At 39.4% G+C, this 20,828-nt stretch overlaps 1 protein-coding gene across 1 annotated transcript in view; it reads left to right on the forward strand.

Moving 5' to 3' along the window:
* Positions 1-20,828, forward strand: part of RGS22 (regulator of G protein signaling 22) — a 168,083-nt gene that overhangs the window by 130,185 nt on the left and 17,070 nt on the right. The window contains exons 22-23 of the mRNA XM_057497863.1: positions 12,249-12,428; positions 15,489-15,647. Coding sequence (XP_057353846.1) covers positions 12,249-12,428; positions 15,489-15,647 — 339 coding nt within the window. The remainder of the gene's footprint in view (positions 1-12,248; positions 12,429-15,488; positions 15,648-20,828) is intronic.

Raw genomic sequence — 20,828 nt, forward strand, 5'->3', positions numbered from 1 at the left:
AGCTTCTATGCGTTCCTGTTCTCTGATTTCAATTCCATCAATGGCCTCTTGCATTCTATCCATTCTGCTTATAAACCCTTCCAGAGTTTGTTTCATTTCTGCGATCTCCTTTCTGGCATCTGTGATCTCCCTCTGGACTTCATCCCATTTCTCTTCCATATTTCTCTGCATCTCTGTCAGCATGTTTATGAATCTTATTTTGAATTCTTTGTCAGGAAGACTGGTTAGGTCTGTCTCCTTCTCTGGTGTTGTCTCTGTGATCTTTGTCTGCCTGTAGCTTTGCCTTTTCATGGTGATAGGAATAGTTTGCAGAGCTGGGACGAGTGACAGCTGGAAGAACTTCCCTTCTTGTTGGTTTGTGGCCCTCCTCTCCTGGGAGAACAGCGACCTCTAGTGGCTTGTTCTGGACAGCTGCACGCAGATAGGTTTTCTGCTTCCTGCCCAGCTGCTATGGAGTTTATCTCCGCTGTTGCTGTGGGCGTGGCCTGGTTCGGGCAGCTACTCCAAAATGGTGGAGTCGCGTTGGAGGAGGAGCGGCCTGGAAGCTATTTATCTCCGTAAGGTACCGCGTTCGCCCCTTGTGGCGGTGTCGACAGCGATACGTACACAGACCTGGTTCACTTCAGTTCTTTATTGTTGCTCGGAAGGCCGGGAGAAGGTGAGTGAGAAGAAGCAACAGCTGGAGGGAGCGAGTGAGAGGAAGAATGAGAGGAGAGAAAGAGAGAGACAGAGAGTGAGAATGCTTCTCTTTCCTGCTTATGCCTTATATAAAGGAAGCTGGCCTATGGTGATCAAGATCATGCGTGACCTTTAAGCTGATTGGTAGCATGCCCTCTGCACGAGCTGAGCACGAGCACAGAAGCATGGGGCAAGCCTATAGGAGCAACTTCCTTATGCTAATGCCACCTAACCAGGCAGGGTGGCGCCCATTAAGCGGGCGCCATCTTAGGGCATTGGTCAACTAGAGTGGAAGGGCGGTGTTCAGCCATAGTGGTACTCAGCCTCGGCCGTAGGCTGGCCCCTACATCTCCCCCTTTTTTGTTTTTTAGCACAATGAGGCTCGGGGACCATGCCTGTCTTAGTTTGTCAGGGAGGTGCAGCATCCTTACCCGTCATAGGGCAACAGACAGCTAAGGTCTGCGCCCTGTCTTAGGTTGGTATGAGTACCTCCTGATCTTACCCGTCTTTGACTACTGGTCCAACATATTGTGCTACACCCTAGGGGAGATGCCTTCTTCTATAGCTGCAATGGCCTGCACCAGAGCCATCTGCACTTTCCGATGTTGCCATTGCATGGAACAGAACACCCATGCCTGACCAGGCTTTGGTGGCATTTAGCACAGCTTCAGCAAACTGAGCTACAGACAGCGCCTCTAACTTTTGGGGACTAACATTCAATATTTCTAGCCGTAGCTGAGTGGTGAGCACGTCAAACTCACTGGACCAATTGGTGGATAACATCTTGCCTAATTCCCTGGACAGATTGGCAGCTTTAGAGAGGTTATGAAAGGAATGCCAGTAACACATAGAGCTGTCAAAAGGCAGATATGGGAGATTAAGTGTACTATAGGTAGAGAAAAAGGCAGGAAAGGTATGTGCAGTTTCAGTCACCGGGAGTGGAATAGGCCAAGCCTTCACCAGACCCCATAGTTCTCTGGGTTCCGCTATCGCCTGCTGAAGAATCAGTAGCAGGATGAGCATCAGTGGCGTCGGCATCTCGCACTTCCGGTTCTGGTCTTGCCACTCTCCGTGTCAGGCGTTCAGGCACCCAGATGGGATTGTTTCGGTCCTGTGGGAAAACACAAACAGCGCCTCGGTTCCAGATTAACACTGGATCTGGGCCTTTCCATGATCCTTCCAATACATCCTTCCACATAACTGCGGGCATGTCTTTAGGCCTGGAACGGCGATTATGCCGCTCTGCTGCACTGTGGCCATCTTTGTCCAATGTCAAAAAATTTAAAATGAACAATATGATGTTAAGTTTGTCTCTGGGGGATCTGAAGTCTGCCCCTATTCCCCCTTTTTGTTTATAGAGAGCATTTTTAAGGGTCAGGTTGGAACGCTCTACCACACCTTGCCCTTGAGGGTTATAGGGAATGCCCGTGGTGTGGGTGATATCCATTGTTTTTAAAAAGCTGAGGAGTGATTGGGATGTATATGCTGGCCCATTGTCAGTTTTTAAATGTTTGGGCTTTCCCCAGGCCGAAAATGCCTGGAGGCAGTGAGATATGACATCTCTAGATTTTTCTCCTGTATGGCAAGAGGCAAAAATGATGCCTGAGCAGGTGTGTACAGACACATGGACATATTTCATCTTACCGAATTCTGGAATATGGGTAACATCCATTTGCCAAATGTGACTGGGGAGTAGCCCCTTTGGATTAACTCCTTCTGAGATGGAGGGTAGGAGTGTGACACACCATTTGCAACTGACTACTATGGCTCTTGCTTGGTCTCTAGTAATATTATATTTTAGGCGAAGGGTATGTGCATTGACATGGAATTGTTTGTGAAATTGAGCAGCTTGTTCTACAGGGTCAAATAGAGCTAAGATGTTAAACTCACGGGTCAGGGCATTGGCACGTCTGTTTCCCTCAGCAATGGGTCCTGGGAGGGAAGTGTGGGCTCTTACATGTCCAATAAAGAAAGGTGTTGATCGATCCCAGATCAGTTGTTGTAGCTTTCTAAAAATACTGGCAACGGGGGAAGACTGGCTAATATAACTTACATTCTCTAAGATGGACACAGCAGTCACTACATACTGACTATCTGCTAAAAGGTTAAAAGATTCCTGTGAGAAAAGCATAAAGGCTTGTGCTACAGCCAACAGCTCTGTTTGTTGGGCTGAAGTGGTTGGAAAACTGAATGTCCAAGATTGGTCACCAGTGACCACAGTCCCAATGCCATTCTTTGATCCATCAGTGAACACCACCTTAGCCTTGGGTATGGGATTACATCTTGTGTTTTTAGGAAAGATGACGGGATTAGAGAGGCAGAACTGTAGCCAAGGATGTTTTGGGTAGTGGTTGTCAAAGGAAGCATTGGTGATGGTGTAAGCAACAGCCCATGCATCACAGCATGCAGTAAGACATTCAATCTGCTCAGCAGTGTAAGGCGTTATTATTATGTTTGGGGGAATCCCAAATGTTTTTATAGCTGTCCTGATTCCCTTGATGATCAAATCAGCTATACTCTGAGGATACCATCTTAATGTTTTTCCTGGAGAGTGGGCCAGATATACCCAGAGAATTGGCCCTTCCTGCCAAAGTACCCCTGTTGGGCTATTATTACTGGGTATCACTATAAGGAATAGCAATTTGCCATAGTCTATTCTATCTACCTGGGCAAGCTGCAAGCGGGATTGGACTAGGCTCAAGGCTTCCTTGGCTTGCTTACTGAGAGAGCGCGGAGATGATAAATCAGAATCGCCCTTCAGTGTCTCATATAATGGACTGAGCTCTTCATCTGTAAGCTTTAGGAATGGCCTTACCCAATTTATATCTCCAAGTAGTTTCTGAAAATCATTAAGGGTTTTTAATTGATCTGTTCTTATGGTTATTTTTAATGGCCTAGCAATAGTATCTTCCAATTTAATTCCTAAATACTGTTTGGTGCAAGCTGCCTGTATTTTCTCTGGTGCTAGTTCCAGGCCCCATATCTTAAAGTGTGCTTGCAAGAAGCAGAAGGCTTCCTCTACTTTACTATTCTTTTCATGACATAAGAGAATATCATCCATATAATGATAGATAATTACATCAGGGAACTTTTTTCTAACTTCTGCCAGGGCCTCATGCACATACAACTGGCACATAGTAGGGCTATTTGCCATGCCTTGTGGCAACACTTTCCATTCATACCGCTCATCTGGGCAATCATGGTTGATGGCTGGTACAGTGAAGGCAAACTTTTTACAGTCCTCAGAATGAAGAGGGATGGAAAAGAAACAATCTTTGATATCTATTACAATTGATTTCCGATCTTTTGGCAGGGCCATAGGCAATGGTAAACCTAATTGCACTGATCCCATGAGAATCATCTGATTATTTACAGCTCTTAAATCATGCAGCAATCTCCATTTCCCTGATTTCTTTCTTATGACAAATATGGGTGTTTTCCATGGGGAAGTAGAACTTTGAAGATGCCCTGCGGCAATTTGCTCTTGCACTAATGTGTGGGCTGCTTCTTTTTTCTCTCTGGTAAGGGGCCACTGAGGAACCCACACGGGCTCCTCTGATCACCATAATTTCGGGCAATCTCGCTTTAAATGACTCATCTGCTTGCAATGGAAGCATGCCCCGGAAGGGGTAGCCCTGCTGCACGCAGTTTGCAGTCCCTGAGTTATGGCTGCAGCCATTACCTGTCCTTGCACTACAGTGTCATTGATGTCCCTGCAAACTTTGAGGTACACATTTAAATCTTTATTTTTCCAAGGCCTGATAGCCTCTTTACACCATTTATTTGCTTGCTCATAGGCCAACTGTTTTACTAGGGGCATTGCTGTGTCAACATCTCCAAATATACGGCCTGCAGTTTGCATCAACCTTGCCAAGAAGTCTGCATAAGGCTCATTTGGTCCTTGGAGTACTTTAGATAATTGACCCTGTAAATCACCAATCCCCTGGAGTGTTTTCCAGGCCTTGACAACTGCTGTAGCTATTTGCATATACACAGCAGGAGGGTAATTTATCTGATTATGCTGTCCTAGGTAAGGTCCTGTGCCCATTAGCATCTCTAGGTTCCACTGATTGTTCCCTGCGCCAGCGTTGCGCCGGGCAGTGTCTTGAGAAAGCTCTGCCCACGCAGTTTTGAATAGCAGGTACTGACCTCCAGTAAGGCATGCTCTGGCTACATTAGCCCAATCATCTGGTGTTAGATTCTGAGTGGCTAATGACTCCACTATGGCCACAGTGAACGCTGCTTGCACTCCATAGGTGGTGGTAGCTTCCTTTAGGCTTTTAACAAGCTTAAAATCTAGGGCTTGATGGTATCTTTGCTGGGTGTTTGGATCTTCTATTACTGGGAAGGCTGCATTCCCCTCCATGTTTAGCCATTCCCTCCATCTATTCTTGCCCAATTGTTCTTGGCACCCCTGGCCACCACAATATGAGTAACTCTGGTAAAGGGGTGGCTCTGCTCTATAGGTTGGAGAGCAAAATGGATAATTTGGGGCGGTTGGCACAATCTCTTCTACCTTACTGCTCTTATTGGGGAGAGGGGCTGAGCTAGTCTCTCCTTCCTCTCTGCTTATTCTCAGTCGGCTCAGTGAGGGGTACAATGTGGGCCGATGTCCTCTCTGAGCAGCCCTAGCCTCTAACTCTTCTCCTGATAATTCTTGGTCCTCTTCCTCATCAGAGGACCCCCCCTGTGTAGATCCACTTTCAGATGCTCTCGCAGAGGCTCTTTCCTCTTTCACTTCCTCAAGAATCTCCTCTCCCTCCCTTATGGCTTCTCTACAACTAGGTTTATTCTCCTTTAGGCAGCTCTCAACCAGCCCCCATATGGGGAGCGTCCCAGCCGGGAGCGGCTCCCTGCGATCTGCGTTGCGCAGATCCTCGCCTAACTTTTCCCACACGGGGGTAGTGATTCTTCCTGCATCTAGGAACCACGGAGCATGCTTCTCCACCGTGTGGAGGAAAGCCCTTGCGGTTTTTGTTTTTAATGAGGTTCCGTTGGCCCTCAGGAGTGCTCTCAAAGGCTCTTCTACTCTAATTCTAGACTCTTTAGATCCTATGTTAGCGATTAAAGGATAAAAGGCTACTCCTAAGTTTATGGGTAAAGGGTACTCTTATCGCTAACCTGCATTCGTCACTATACCGCGAACTTTCCTGGCTTCGTCGCTTTCCCGCGAACTTTCCTGGCTTCGTCGCTATCCCGTGAACTTTCACTGGCGCCCTAACTTTTCATAACATTTTTGACAAAACAAAACAGTACAACAAAGAACACTATGACGGACAGACAAAACAGAAATCCCCACCACAGCCGCTTGCTATCTCCTTTCCTACTTCTACTTTTGCTTTGCTCGTTGGTCCACTCACCCTTCTCCTCTGAAGCGCCTTCCCGAGCAATCCTTCCAAATGGGGTCCACAGGTACTGCTTCAGGGTAAGAAGCTCTATGGCGTCCGCGTCCGTCAGTTTCTCCTCTGGGTGGTTGGAGAAAAACTCCCGGGTTTCGGCACCAGATACCGCGTTCGCCCCTTGTGGCGGTGACGACAGCGATACGTACACAGACCTGGTTCACTTCAGTTCTTTATTGTTGCTTGGAAGGCTGGGAGAAGGTGAGTGAGAAGAAGCAACAGCTGGAGGGAGCGAGTGAGAGGAAGAATGAGAGGAGAGAAAGAGAGAGACAGAGAGTGAGAATGCTTCTCTTTCCTGCTTATGCCTTATATAAAGGAAGCTGGCCTATGGTGATCAAGATCATGCGTGACCTTTAAGCTGATTGGTAGCATGCCCTCTGCACGAGCTGAGCACGAGCGCAGAAGCATGGGGCAAGCCTATAGGAGCAACTTCCTTATGCTAATGCCACCTAACCAGGCAGGGTGGCGCCCATTAGGGCATTGGTCAACTAGAGTGGAAGGGCGGTGTTCAGCCATAGTGGGACTCAGCCTCGGCCGTAGGCCGGCCCCTACAGTAAGGGGCCTCCCTGCTCCCTGCAGCCCAGGGGTTAGGGTGCCCAGAGATCCCCGGATTCCCTACCTCTGGATTAAGTGTCCCACCCTGCCCCTTTAAGACTTCCAAAAAGCACCCGCCAAAACAAAACAACGACCACAAAAAAAAAAAAATTTTTATTTAAAAAAAAAAAAAAAAAAAGGTGGCCACTCGTTTTTCTTTATTCTCCGGCGCCAGCCTCAGGCATCTGCTCACCGGTCTTGCTGCCCTGTTTCCCTAGTATTGGGGGCCCTATCCCTTTAAGACTTCCAAAAAGCGCTCGCCAAAACAAAACAGCAAAAAAAAAAAAAAAAAAAATGGTCACTCGCTTTTCTGGTGTCCTCCGGTGCCAGGCCACCAGTGCCCGCTCACTGTTCTTCCTGTCCTGTTTCCCTAGTATCCAGGGCCCTGCACTCTGGCCCGGATGGCTGGGGCTGGGTGTTCGGCAGTCCTGTGCTCCGTCTCCCTCCCGCTCTGCCTATTCTTCTCCCACCGGGAGTTGGGGGGATGGGCGCTCGGCTCCCACCCGGCCGGGGCTTGTATCTTACCCCTTCGCGAGGCGCTGGGTTCTCTCAGGTGCGGATGTGGTCTGGATATTGTCCTGTGTCCTCTGGTCTTTATTCTAGGAAGGGTTGTCTTTGTTATATTTTCATAGATATATGTGGTTTTGGGAGATTTCCGCTGCTCTAATCATGCTGCCATCTTCCGCCCCTCCCGCCTGTGACTGTAAATTATAGTGCCCTTTAATCCCCTTCTGCCTCCCTCCCCACACACCCTCCTCAGCCCCTTCCCTTTGGTAACTATTAGTCCCTTCTTGGAGTCTGTGAGTGTGCTGCTATTTTGTTCCTACAGTTTTGCTTTGTTTTTATACTCCACAAATGAGTGAAGTCATTTGGTACTTATCTTTCTCCTCCTGGCTTATTTCACTGAACATGATACCTCTAGCTCCATCCATGTTGTTGCAAATGGTAAGACTTCTTTTCTTTTTGTGTCTCTATAATATTCCATTGTGTATATGTACTGCCTCTTCTTTATCCATTCAACTATTGATGGACACTTAGGTTGCTTCTGTATCTTAGCTATTGTAAATAGTGCTGCAATAAACATAGGGGTGCATGTACTTTTTGAAGCAGGGATCTTGTTTTCTTTAGGTGAATTCCTAGGAGCGGAATTACTGGATGAAATAGTATTTCTATTTTTAGTTTTTTGAGGAACCTCCATATTGCTTTCCCTAATGGATGAACTAATTCACATTCCCACCAACAGTGTAGGGGTTCCGCTTTCTCCACAACCTCGCCAACATTTGTTGTTGTTTGTCTTTTGGATGTTGGCTAGCCTAGCTGGTGTGAGGTAATATCTCATTGTGGTTTTAATTTTGATTTCCCTAATAATTAGCGATGTGGAGCATCTTTTCATGAGCCTGTTGACCATCCGAATTTCTTCTTTGGAGACGTGTCTGTTAGATGCTCCGCCCATTTTTTAAATTGGGTTATTTGTTTTTTGGGTGTTGAGGAGTGTGAACTCTATATACTTTGGATGTTAACCCCTTATCAGATATGTCATTTTTGAATAAATTCTCCCGTACTGTAGTTTACCTTTTGTTTTGCTGATGGTGTGCTTTGCTGTACAAAAGCTTTTTAGTTTAATGTAGTCCCAGTTATTCATTTTTTATTTTGCTTCCCTTGCCCGAGGAGATATGTTCAGGAAAAAGCTGCTCATGTTTATATTCAAGAAATTTTTGCCTGTATTTTCTTCTAAGAGTTTTATGGTTTCATGACTTGTGTTCAAGTGTTTGATCCCTTTCAAGTTTACTTTTGTGTTTGGAGTTAGATAATAATCCAGTTTCATTCTCTTACATGTAGCTGTCCAGTTTTGCCAACACCAATTGTAAAGAGGCTGTCTTTTCACCATTGTGTATTCATGGCTACTTTATTATATATTAATTGACAATATATGTGTGGATTTATATCTGGGCTCTCTATTCTGTTCCATTGATCTGTGGATAGTATTAGTATTTTTAACATACTCAAATATATTGTGATCTAATTAAAATCTTCCTGAAAAGAGTTTTAACTGTATTTTTGCATACCCTTCATCTATAAATGTACTAGATACATTTTTTCCTAAAGATACCCATATTCAGTACTTTAACTGAGACCTCTTTACAAGAATTTCTCCCAACCATATTTACAGCAATAGTAATCAAAGGCAGTGGATTATGGATAAATAAGTCAACAGAGATGAGAGAGGTTTTTCTACTCAAAAGAATAGCCAAATTCTTAACAAAATAAATAAGTGAAAGAACAAGTGGTTAGGTGAAAAAACAGTCTATTTTCAGGTTTAGTGTTTAATGAAATCATGTAAAATCTTTGCATTGAAGAGGAAGAAAGGCCTTCTAGTATGTAATCTAGACTTGAATACAGAAATGTTGTCTAGAAATACCTATGAGTAGGCATCCAGCCATTGTTTAAATATTCCCAGGGGTAGCAGGCTCATTTCCTTGCAAGCAGCCTGTTTCGTACCATTATAAAAATGGAAAATAAAAAATAAAACTGGAATTTAAGAGGATAATGCTTTCAAATGGCCTACAATGTAAGTATGAATTATACAGTACTAATGCTCTGCAGCATTCATATTCTGTATAGTTAGTAGTTGCTTACTAAAGTCTATTTCCAAACTTTCTCCAACATACCATGAAACTGTTTTCCACCCTTTTTTATTATCCACAGTTTTTGTACTATTGTAAACTTAGAAATTTTCTCAGAAAAAAATATTTTGACATAAATTGTTTCAGAATCTGTCACAAGGTAGCTAATATTAAATTTTTTTTTGAAAATTAGAAATTAGAAGGGAAGTAGAGCCTGTTTTCCAGAATAGGCAATTATCATGAGTGGAGAGAACTATCTACAAGCTAATATGAATATGAATAAGCCAAGCCTTACTAGGACAAGAGGTAAAGAGATAAACCTTGGAAAATAAGCTAATCCTAGATGCACACACAGTCAACCCTTATTTACTTTTGTGACTGTTTTCCTTCAAGGATTCCTTTGGTCTTCATTTAAATACCTTTTTTGCAGTATAGAATGGAGGACTTATAATACTAGGTATCTGTTTAAAAAAATGTCAGAGTGATTTTGTTCATTCAATAAACATTTATTAAGTATCTAATGTGCCAGCCATTATGCTAGATTATTTGAATAATAAAGTGAATAAACACATCAAGAAAGTGAATACAACTCCCCCGAGGGATGGGGAGACATCCATGAGAACAAATGTCATGGAAGTGTATTGGCTGTGATCCATGTTCTAACTAGGTATAGTTTTGGCACAGAGGAGGGAATGTGCAGGGCAGTTGATAGGTCGGGGAAGTCTCAGAATGAGTGATGATACCTGAATTGGGTCTTGAGGGTGTTTGCCAGGTGGGAAGCATTCCGCCTGGCAGTCTTGCTGACCTCACTTTGATATGGCTTACACTTCTTAACTGTTTACTGCCTGTCAGATATTGTCTTAATGCTTTTCATGTAATAACTAATTTCTTCATCAGAATCCTATGAATTCAGACCCATTATTCTCACCATATTAGAGATGAAGAAGCTAAGGCACAGAAAAGTTAAGAAACTCCTGGCATCATACAGCTAATTAAGTGGTAGAGCTGGAATTTGAACCAAGGCATTCTGTTGCTAAGGCTCATGCCCTTACTCACTCAGTCATGCTCCCCTCAGCACTGATTATGGTAATATGCAAAGAGTGATCTGCAGTGATCTTACATATTCTGAATTATGAAAAACTGAGAAGAGCCTAAATATTCAGCAACAGGACATTGATTACTTAGCTATAAATAGAATACTCTGTAGCCATTAAAAAACTATGTTGTAGGAGAATAATCAATGATGGGAAAAGATATGCATCTTGCTGATCTTTTAAAACCTACCTGCTAGAAAACAGTATGATTTAAAGTGTGTGTGTGTGTGTGTGTGTGTGTGTGTGTGTGTGTATCCAAAGAGAAAAAGACTGGAAGGAAATATTCATCCAAGAAGTACACTTAACTGAGCACCTACCGAAGGGCTATGCTAAATCGTGAGGATACAACTGTAATCAAAACTGTCTTCCCTCTTAGAATTTACAGTGTCATGGGAGGGACAGACAAGTGATAGACAAGACAGTTGGTAAGAGTGTGACTAGTGCAGTGGTGGAAGAGGCACAGGGTGCATCGGAAGAACCTAAGTTGGACTTCTCTCCTGTGCTGAGAGAGCACAGGAAGCTTCCTGGAGGAAAGTATGCTTGAACTGAGACCTTAATGATAGGTGGAAGTTAATTAGGCTAATGGTATAGTATGGCAGAACAATTACAAAAAAGTCAGTTCTGAATCTATTTAGATTCTGTCCCATCACTCTGAAAATTAAAACTGTATATAACTTCACAAATTTATTTTTATTTCACAAACCTTACATTCCATGATTATAAACCAGTCTCATCAAATAATTATATATAATATGTCACTAGCAACAGCACAAAAAAATTTGGTAACATAACAAGCATGTTGAATATATAGGCATTTTCTGAGGGGCTGCTAAATTGAGTAAAAATGCTAACTGTTGTCTTAATGTAGCATTTATATCAAGATTTTTTTCACACATATTTTATGTCAAACAATATATAAACTTTCAGTGCAAGCACTATAATTTTTCTTTCTTTAACAGTGTTCATAAGAAAGTTAGTACAGTTCCCATCATACAGTGGGTACTTCATAAATGTTGGCTCATTTCTAGCCTAGAAGTACAAGCTTCCAAATTTATTTGCTTTCTAATGATTTAAAGAAGAATGTCTTTGTCAGAGAAATGCCATAATTCAAAATAAGATACATATTTATTGTAAGGAATGATAGCCCTACATTGTAATGTAAAACTGGGTCTTTTTAATGTCTAATCACTATTGTTTTCTTTAGCTATAAGGAGGACAATGTGATAGGTTAACTGAAAAAATACAGATCCTAAGAGATACATAACAACACACCTGTCACCACCAGCATTCCTGCTTATGTTGTTAGCCTTTTTGAGCCTAAACTACTTTATGTAGAAGCAATTCTGGCTGGGAAAGTTTTTGCATCCACCCATAAATTGAGTTAGGTGCTTGTTATCAGTGCTCTCCTATGACCCTAGGTATACCTCGACTATTGCATTTACTAGTAACTATCTCCGATTGGAGTAATATGTTTTCATGCTTCTCCTCTAGAAGCGATTGAGCTTTTAAAGGTTAGATACTCTGTCTTGGGGCTCGCTCAGTGTCTGCCATTTAGCAGGGACTCAATATAGATTTGTTAAATGAGTCAAAATAGACACTAAAGCTGTTCCTATACCTAGGAGGAGCAGCAATCAGGATTAAATGAAACCTGTATTTATGTAAGGTGTATACATCAATATTTTAGGTCCCTCTAACCCAAGAGAAATAAAAGCTATTATTTTTCAAGATAGCCTTGACAAGTTCCCATGCCCTCCTGACCTGAACTTAAATTGTACATATTAACTGAAAGACATATTGACACAATTCTATGAAGTGTTCTCGTAATGTGTTTTCATCATATATTGTTCTTTCTTGTTCAGGACTTGTGCCATTCTCATTGTGATGAGCCCATCATACACAAGAAGATCATGACTATTATCAACTGCTTTATTAATTCCAGTATTCCACCAGCTTTACAAATTGACATTCCTGTAGAGCAAGCCCAGAAGATTATTGAACACAGGAAGGAATTAGGACCATATGTATTTAGAGAGGCACAGGTAAGAGATCAGAGCATGTCACTAAGTGTACTTTAAAATAGATTGACAATGTAGATATTCTTTTAAAGCTTTTGTGTTATTCATATTTGGCAAGATTCCGATCCTCCAAATACTGCAATTTGTTCTGTTTAAAGAAATCTTTGCATATGCCACAGAACATAGGAAATTAGTAAACTAGTATTTTGTTTATGATAATAAACAGCAAATACAATTATTTAAATACTGTACTTTGACTTTCCATGGTTATCATTTTTGTTGCTAACTTAAAAAACTCAATCTAATTTTTCCTTCCTTTCCCATCGTATTTCCTTTTAAAAATCTGCTACCACAAAAATGTGTAAAGTATGTGTGTACCAATGTGTATTTTTAAATACTGGAATATTCACATGCCTCATAAACTAAGTGAGAGGAAATTTGAGTACTGGACCAACATAATGTACACAAGTTCATGAAAGGAAAGCCATGCCTGTTAACCTGCTCAAGTTACTTCTTTTTAAGATAAATATTAGAAAACAGTGATTTGATGAATATAATTTATTTGAATTTTGAAAAGCTTTTTAGTAATGTTGTTCCTGAAAAATGATTAAGAAAAATAAATTATAATAGGAGTAATAGGGATGGCAATGTCATGATCTAAGTGATATGAACCAGAGATTTAGGGTATGATTGCCCTTGAGTACGGAAAAAGGCCATTATTCCTTAACATTCATTTGTGAGCCAGCTGTGTTCTAAGTCCTCTAAGGAACTGAAAGTGGACTCACAATCCAAATTAAATAGGTATTAAAATAGGCAAAAATACAAAGGAATGATTGAGGATGTGCTAAAGAGAAATAGACAAAACATGGTGCCAAAATCTGTTAATGAAAATATCTTATAGATTACTTAGCATAGCCTACGTCAGGGCTGGCCCATCTAAATTGAAGACCTTGAGTCTGACAGAGAATGTCTAGAGTGCCTTACATTGGTTAGTTAGGCCATGCTGTCCAAGGATTGCAGCCTGTGAACTTTACTGGAGCCCTTTAGTTTATGTCTTCTACCTGATTTCCTTAAATGGAGTCCTACACATACCTTAAATATGGACTGTGGAACATCAGAGAATAAAAGAATCTTTCTTTAGGGGCCCTATCCCACCAAGTCCATTGTTCCTTCTGCATTCTGAGGAAGCTCAAAGAATGGCATTGGCTACCCAGGTGTGCAAGCCAGAGATCTAGCTGCCATTTTCATGTCTTCCTCACTTTCATTCCCTTATCCCCATATCTTCAGTTCTAAAACTTAGCCGTTTGTCACGTTTTTTCCAACCCCATGCCACTACCTCAGTTCCTGTCTGCAGCATCTCACATTGATTACCACAACTCCCTGCCTCTGGACTCTCATGAAACTGTGTAACTCACCGCAGACAGAGCCCTCTTTTTCAAAATGTACACCTGATCATGCTACTTCTCTGTTTTCAATATCAATTATTCCCCATTGTCCTCATAATGAAGACCACACTCCCACATATCTCTCTAGCCACATATCTTACCACACCCTGCCATCTATCTCCCTGTCTTACTGAAAATATTTGTTGTTTTGTAAAGGGACCTTACTCTCTTCCCTGCTCAGCTTTCTGCAGTATTTATCCCTGGCAGAACACTTGCCACCAAATTGAAAATGACTAATCTCACACCCAACTTTCCCATTAGATTGTAAGCTCTTTGAGGGCAGGGAATGTTTCCTATTTACCTTTGAGGCCTGAATGCCTGGCACAGAATAGACATTCAACAACATTTTTTAACATATGAATGAATGACATGCGAAGAACTATCTTGACAAAAAGTAGTAAGATCAAATTGAAAATGAGAGCCTCCTAGATGGAAATAAATATATTCGAGGGCTGCGAATAACTCATATTTTGGAGAAATACCTGAGAAGTAGGGTCAATAGTTGGTAAATAGAGGAGGAGAAGTATTTAAATTTAAGTTCATATAAAAACTACATGGGACAGGGGATTACTTCATTAAGTACATAGCAAGTAGATGTAAATGCAAATGTTTTAAAAGGCTACATTTCATTAAAGTATCTCTAGCTTTTATATTCATAATCCCAAGAGGCTACAGAATTCAATGACAAAATTACATTTTAAAAAGAGTAAATAATTTTGAAATTACTAATAGTATTCATGTACAGAAATGAAGAGCAATGAAATGCACCAACTCAGGACTCTGTTGCAGCATTTACTTGTTAAAAATTCCTCTTTTCCCTTGAAGAGTTGGCTTGGAGCCTAATGGGATGGTTCCTTTATTGCCAGGGCATTAGGTAAAGGCTGTTCCCAGCAACAAGATGTTGAACTTGATCTGATATGGCAAGTCCTACCTTCTTGGAAGTAATGTATGCCTCTGGAACTAATGGAAAAACTTGGCATGGGTTTGAGCAACAATTCTTAGCTCTATAAATATCACAATTAATCACTTAATGTAAAGTGTCCTCATAGAAAACATTTGTCCAGGATACCACTCTGCTTCTTAAATGTTACTCTTCTTGCTTTCACATAAAAGAGAGATTATATCATTTAAAAGTTACTCAAGATTTATTCTTAGATCTTCAACTTTGTTTAAGAGCTTTTCCAGAGGCAAAATGGTATTTCCTTTCTCTAAAAGCAAGAAAGAGGGGGCAGAGAGGAGTTCCTCTTGATGAACTGAATATTTGGAATACTTGCATACAGCAACAGAGTGTGTGGCAGAGCAACTAGTATATGTTTTAAAAGAAAACATAAATTTCTTATTTAAAAAGACCTAATGGATTCTTTATTAATACAGTCAATTGGTTAGGGATACATAAAGAATAAAGTGACTTTTAAGTGTATGGCTTTTTTAAAGAAAGACTTCTCCTTGGTAATAAAAAGCACTGATGATAAGCATGTGCTGAGCTAAACTATACCAAGATGTCTGGAGACAATAAGTTGGAGGAAACATGCTGTATATTAAAGATAGAATAGTTAATCCATTATTATGGTGAATTAGAGTTTAAATTGGTACATTTGTATAAAATTGTAATCTGAGACATACTTTGTTTTTTACACAGATGACAATTTTTGGGGTTCTGTTTAAATTTTGGCCTCAGTTCTGTGAGTTTAGGAAGAACTTAACTGATGAAAAAATTATGAGTGTTTTAGAGAGAAGACAAGAACATAATAAGCAGAAAAAGAAATTGGCAGTCATAGAAGATGAAAAATTTTCAAAGGTGAGACAAGCCTCATTTTGGGTTTAATCAGACTTTTAAAAAGTATGTGATACGTATGGATTTATAGATGAATTTAGTCTGGGGGAAAGTACAGGAAAGTTATAAAATACACATTTTACTGGCTTTTAAGCCTTGCAGTCAGAGGTTTCAGACTTGGTTTGAATTTCTCCGAATTCATCTCAAATGCTATCTTTTCTATGTGAAAGCTTCCTTGATGCTGCTAGGCAACACAAGCAGCTTGCACCCACTGTAGTAACATTCCTACCCCTCTTGGAGAATGCTTTATGTTGTCTTGTGAATAAGCTTTTGCATCTGTCATCCTCACTGGACTGCAGTCCTCGTCTTATTTGTGTCTCATAAGCCCTTATACAGTGTCCAGTACATGCTCAATTATTAATCATTGTTTACTGAATAAATGAGGAATGAATGAATGAATGGGTAAATGAAAAATACTACGTACCGGTGGTAGCATTTTCAGTATTACTGTTACAGAGTGATACACTGACTGAAATTTGAGAATATAAATCATAAATTGCCCAGCCTGCCTATTTGTTGGTCTGTCCATTCTTTCGTCCATTCACCTAGCTCTATATTTATCTATTTTCTTTGGGTCAAAAGGGGTAACTGCTCCCATGTAATGTATTTTATTTATAAGCTTATGTCTATTCTATTTTTTAGAAGAAATTTAAGAGATATTGAAAGATACAAAAGTAATATAATGAACATTCATATTCACACAGGTCAAAATTTGCTTTTTTTCCTTAAGAAATAAAATGTTGCAGAAAGAGTAAAGTCTCTTAACTCTAGCCATGAGTTCTGTTACCCTTCCCATCCCCAAAAGCAACCATTAAGTTTGAGGTACATTCTTCCAGCTCTTTTTAAATGTAACTGTTTTATACTTGAATATTCATAAACAATACAAAGCACTTTTTGATATGTATTTAACTTACATAAATGGTACCATATTATATTAGTCTGCTTGGGCTACTATAACAAAGTACTGCAAACTGGGTGGCTTAAACAACAGAAATTTATTTTCTCACAATTTTGGAGGCTGGAAATCCCAAATCAAGGTGCCAGCTGATTTGGTTTCTGATGCAAGCTCTGTCCCTGGCTTGTAGATGGCTTCCTTCTTGCTGTGCCCTCAGGTGGAGAGGTAAGGAGATCTCTCTCTCTCCCTTCTTATAGGTCACAGTTCCTTCAGATGAAGGCCCCACCTATATGACCTCATTTAACCTTAATTACCTCTTATGGACCTTATCTCCAGACACAATCACACCGGAAGTTAGGGCTTCAACCTATGAATTTTTTGGCTGGGGGACACAATTCTGACCTCAGTGCATACTGTGTACCATCTTTCTATATCTTGCTTTTTAAACTCAACTTTGTCTTTTAATTCTACCCATATTGCTATACTTATATCTAGTTTATTCAATGTAAGTGCTGCATGCTATTCCATTGTACAAATAAATATACTATTTTTATTTAATTATGTCTCTCATTGGATATGTTTTCAGTTTTCATCTTTACAAACAGCGCTGCCGACAGCATTCCTGTAAATGTCTCCAAATTCACGTTTAAGAATTTCTTTGGAATTGCTGATTAAAGAGTATGTGTGTTTTTAGTAGAGTCGATGCTATTATCTTGTTTTTCTGGTGAATGTGTCATTTTACATTTCTACCAGCAGTATATGAGACTACTACTTTTCCACATTTGGTATGTTGTTCAGACTGAAATTTTTGCCAATATGATGATGACAAACAGTATGTCGTCATGCTAATGTACTTATTTATATTTTCCTAATTATTAGTAAGGTGGAGCAATTTTTTACATGTTAACTGACTATTCATATATTTTGATCAGGTTTATAATGAACTTACAATCAGTTTGGGGATAATTGACAGCATAACAATATTGTGTTTTCTAATTCATGAACACAGTGTATCTCTGCTTAGTTCTTTAATTTCTGTCAGCAGTGATTTGTAGTTTTTGATGACAGGTCTTTGATGTATTTTGTGAAGTTTATTCCAAAGTATTTCATATGTAAAACAATGCTATTGTTGTGGTATTTATGGTTTTTTAGAAAAATTTTTATTTTGAAATAATAATATTCACAGGAGGTTACAAAGACTGTAGAGAAGTCCCATGAACCCTTCACCCAGGTTCCCCCAATGGCTACATCTTACATTAACTGTAGTACAATAGTAAAATTAGAAACTTGACATCGGTACAATGTGTGTGCATAATTATATGTCATTTTATCAAATATGCAGATTCAAGTAACCCGAACACTATATTCAAGATATACCACAGTGCTCTCCTTAGTGACTGTCATCCATCCACCCAACCCCATTATTATCCCCAATGTCTGGCAGCCATGAATCTGTTCCCCATTTCTGTAATTTTATTATTTTGAGAATGTTATATAAATGGAATTATACAGTATGTGACTTTCTGAGACTGGCTTTTTTCACTCAACCTAAATGCTCTTGAGATCCATCCCAAATGTTTTGTATGTCCATAGTTCATCCTCTTTATCACTGAGTAGTGTTTCTTGGCACATCTGTAGCACAGCTTAACCATTCACTCATGGAGGACATTTCTGTTGTTTCCTGTTTTGATCGAATACAATAAATAGGAATATTTGCTAATATTAATCACTCCTGCTTTCTTCTTTTTGCTTTGGTTTGAGTATCTTTATTTAATAACAGCTTTATTGAAATTTAATTCATATACCATAAAATTTGCACTTTTAAGGCATACAATTTTGTAGTTTTAGTATATTCAGAGTTATGCAGTCATCCTACTACTTAATTTTAGAGCATTTTCATCACCCCCAAAAGAAACTCTATACCTAATAACAACCACTTACCATTTCTGTCCCCTCAATCCCCTGGAAGCCACTAATCTATTTTCTATATCTGGATACTTCATATAAATTAAATCATACAATATGTTGCCTTTTGTGAGTTCTTTCTCTTAGCCTAATATTTTCAAGGCCTATCCATGTTGTAGCATTTGTCAACATTTCATTCTTTTTATGGCCAAATAATATTCCACTCTATGCCTATACTACATTTTGTTTATCCATTTATCAGTTGATATACATTTGGGTTGTTTCCACTTTTTGGCTATTATGAATAATGCTGCTGTGAACATTCTCATACAACTTTGTGTGTGAACATATGTTTTCATTTTTCTTAGGACCTAGAAATTGAATTGTGGGCTCATATGGTAACTATATGTTTACCCTTTTGAGGAACTGCCAGACTTCTCCAAAGCTGCAGAACCAGCTTAACTCTCTTTTGATGTTTGCATGGTGTATCTTTCTCCATCCCTTTATTTTACTACCTATGTCATTATATTTGAATTAAGTTTCTCATAAACAGCGTATATTTGGGTCATGGTTTTTTGTTTTTTAATCTATACTGTCAATCTCTTGTCTCTTAATGGCTGTATTCAGTGTATTTATCTTCAATGTAATTATTGGTATGTTAGTTGCTAAGTCTGCCATTTTATTTTTTGTTCCTTCTGTGTTTCATTTTTTTCTGTTTCTTTTGTCTTTCATTCTTGTGGATTACTTGCACATTTTTTAGAATTTCGTTTTGCTGTATCTTTGTTTAGATGTTTTAGTGGTTGCCTTAGATACTACATTATATACACACATCACACTTTATTGGTGTTGACATTTTACCAGTTTGGGTAGAGTCTAGAAACTACCTCCCCTTAAATCCCTTTTCCCTCACCTGCCTATAATTATCTTAAATATTTCCTCAACAAATATAGAGATCCACATTAGACAGTTTTATAACTTTTGCTCCAACCATTAAACTTAGAAACTCAAGGGGAGAAGAAAAGTCTATTGCTACCAATATTTTTGCTTTTTCCATTGTTCTTCCTGATGTTCCAAGATTTATTATTTTATCCTATCTCTTCTCTATAGGTAAGGTATTATTTTGCCCTTACTTCTTTCAAGATTTTTCCTTTGTCCTTTTTTCAGAATTTTGATTATGCCTTGAGTGGATTCCTTCATATTTATTCTGTTTGAAGATTGTTCACATTCTTCAGTCCGTAGGTTTATGTTTTTTGCCAAGTTTGGGGATGGACTTATATATATGTGTGTGTATATATAAACTTTCTTTCTGATTTATATGTCTTACATATATATGTGATCAAACAGAAAGTGTGTGTATATATGTGTATATATATTTGTGTGTATAAAATGTATATATAAATCCCCTATCTATCCAGCAAATCTCCCTTGGCACCTTAGAGCTTCATTCCTGAAAGATTTCTGCTTTTTTCTTCAATCTTTTTTAAATACAGTAAACTATCATTTTTACATTTTCCATTTTATAATTTTTGTCTATTTCTGTCCTCAATTTCCGCATTTATGATTTGGAGTCTTATTTTCATACATGCAAATGTTTGTGTAGGAATATGTAATTAATTTTGGGCACCTATGTTACAGCTTTGCACTGATTCAGGATTGGCTATTTCAGAGAGTACTGTCATCAACCAAAATGTTGGAGTTCTCATTTTCTGTTTTATTCTTCTTCTAAATTGAAATGTAGTTGACATACAATATTATATTAGTTTCAGATGTACAACATAATGATTCAACATTTATATACACTGTGAAGTAATTGCCATGGTAAATCTAGCTATCATCTGTCATCATACAAAGTTGTTACATCTTACTAACAATATTCCCTATGCTGTACATTGTATACCCATGTTTTATTTATTTTATAACTAGAAGTTTTGCCTCTCAATCCGCTTCACCTATTTTGCCCATCCCTCCAACCCTCTTCCCCCATGTCAACTACAAGTTTGTTCTCTGTATCTGTAAGATCGTTTCTGTTTTTTTCTTGTTTGCTTTGTTCTCTAGCTTCCACATATAAGTTAAATCATAAGGTATATGCCTTTCTCTGTCTGGCTTACTTGATTTAGCATAATACCCTCTAAGTCCATCCTTGTTGTCACAAATGACAAAATTTCATTGGTTGAGTAATATTCCATTGTGTATATGTACCGCATCTTTTTTTTAATTGAAGTATCATTGATATTATATTGGTTTCAGATACACAACACAGTGGTTCAACAATTATCCATATAATTTAAATCCTCACCCCCACTAGTGCAGTTACTATCTGTCAACATAGGAAGATGTTACAGAAT

This window comes from Manis pentadactyla, chromosome 3 (assembly GCF_030020395.1).
Source record: "Manis pentadactyla isolate mManPen7 chromosome 3, mManPen7.hap1, whole genome shotgun sequence".
Taxonomy (NCBI): domain Eukaryota; kingdom Metazoa; phylum Chordata; class Mammalia; order Pholidota; family Manidae; genus Manis; species Manis pentadactyla.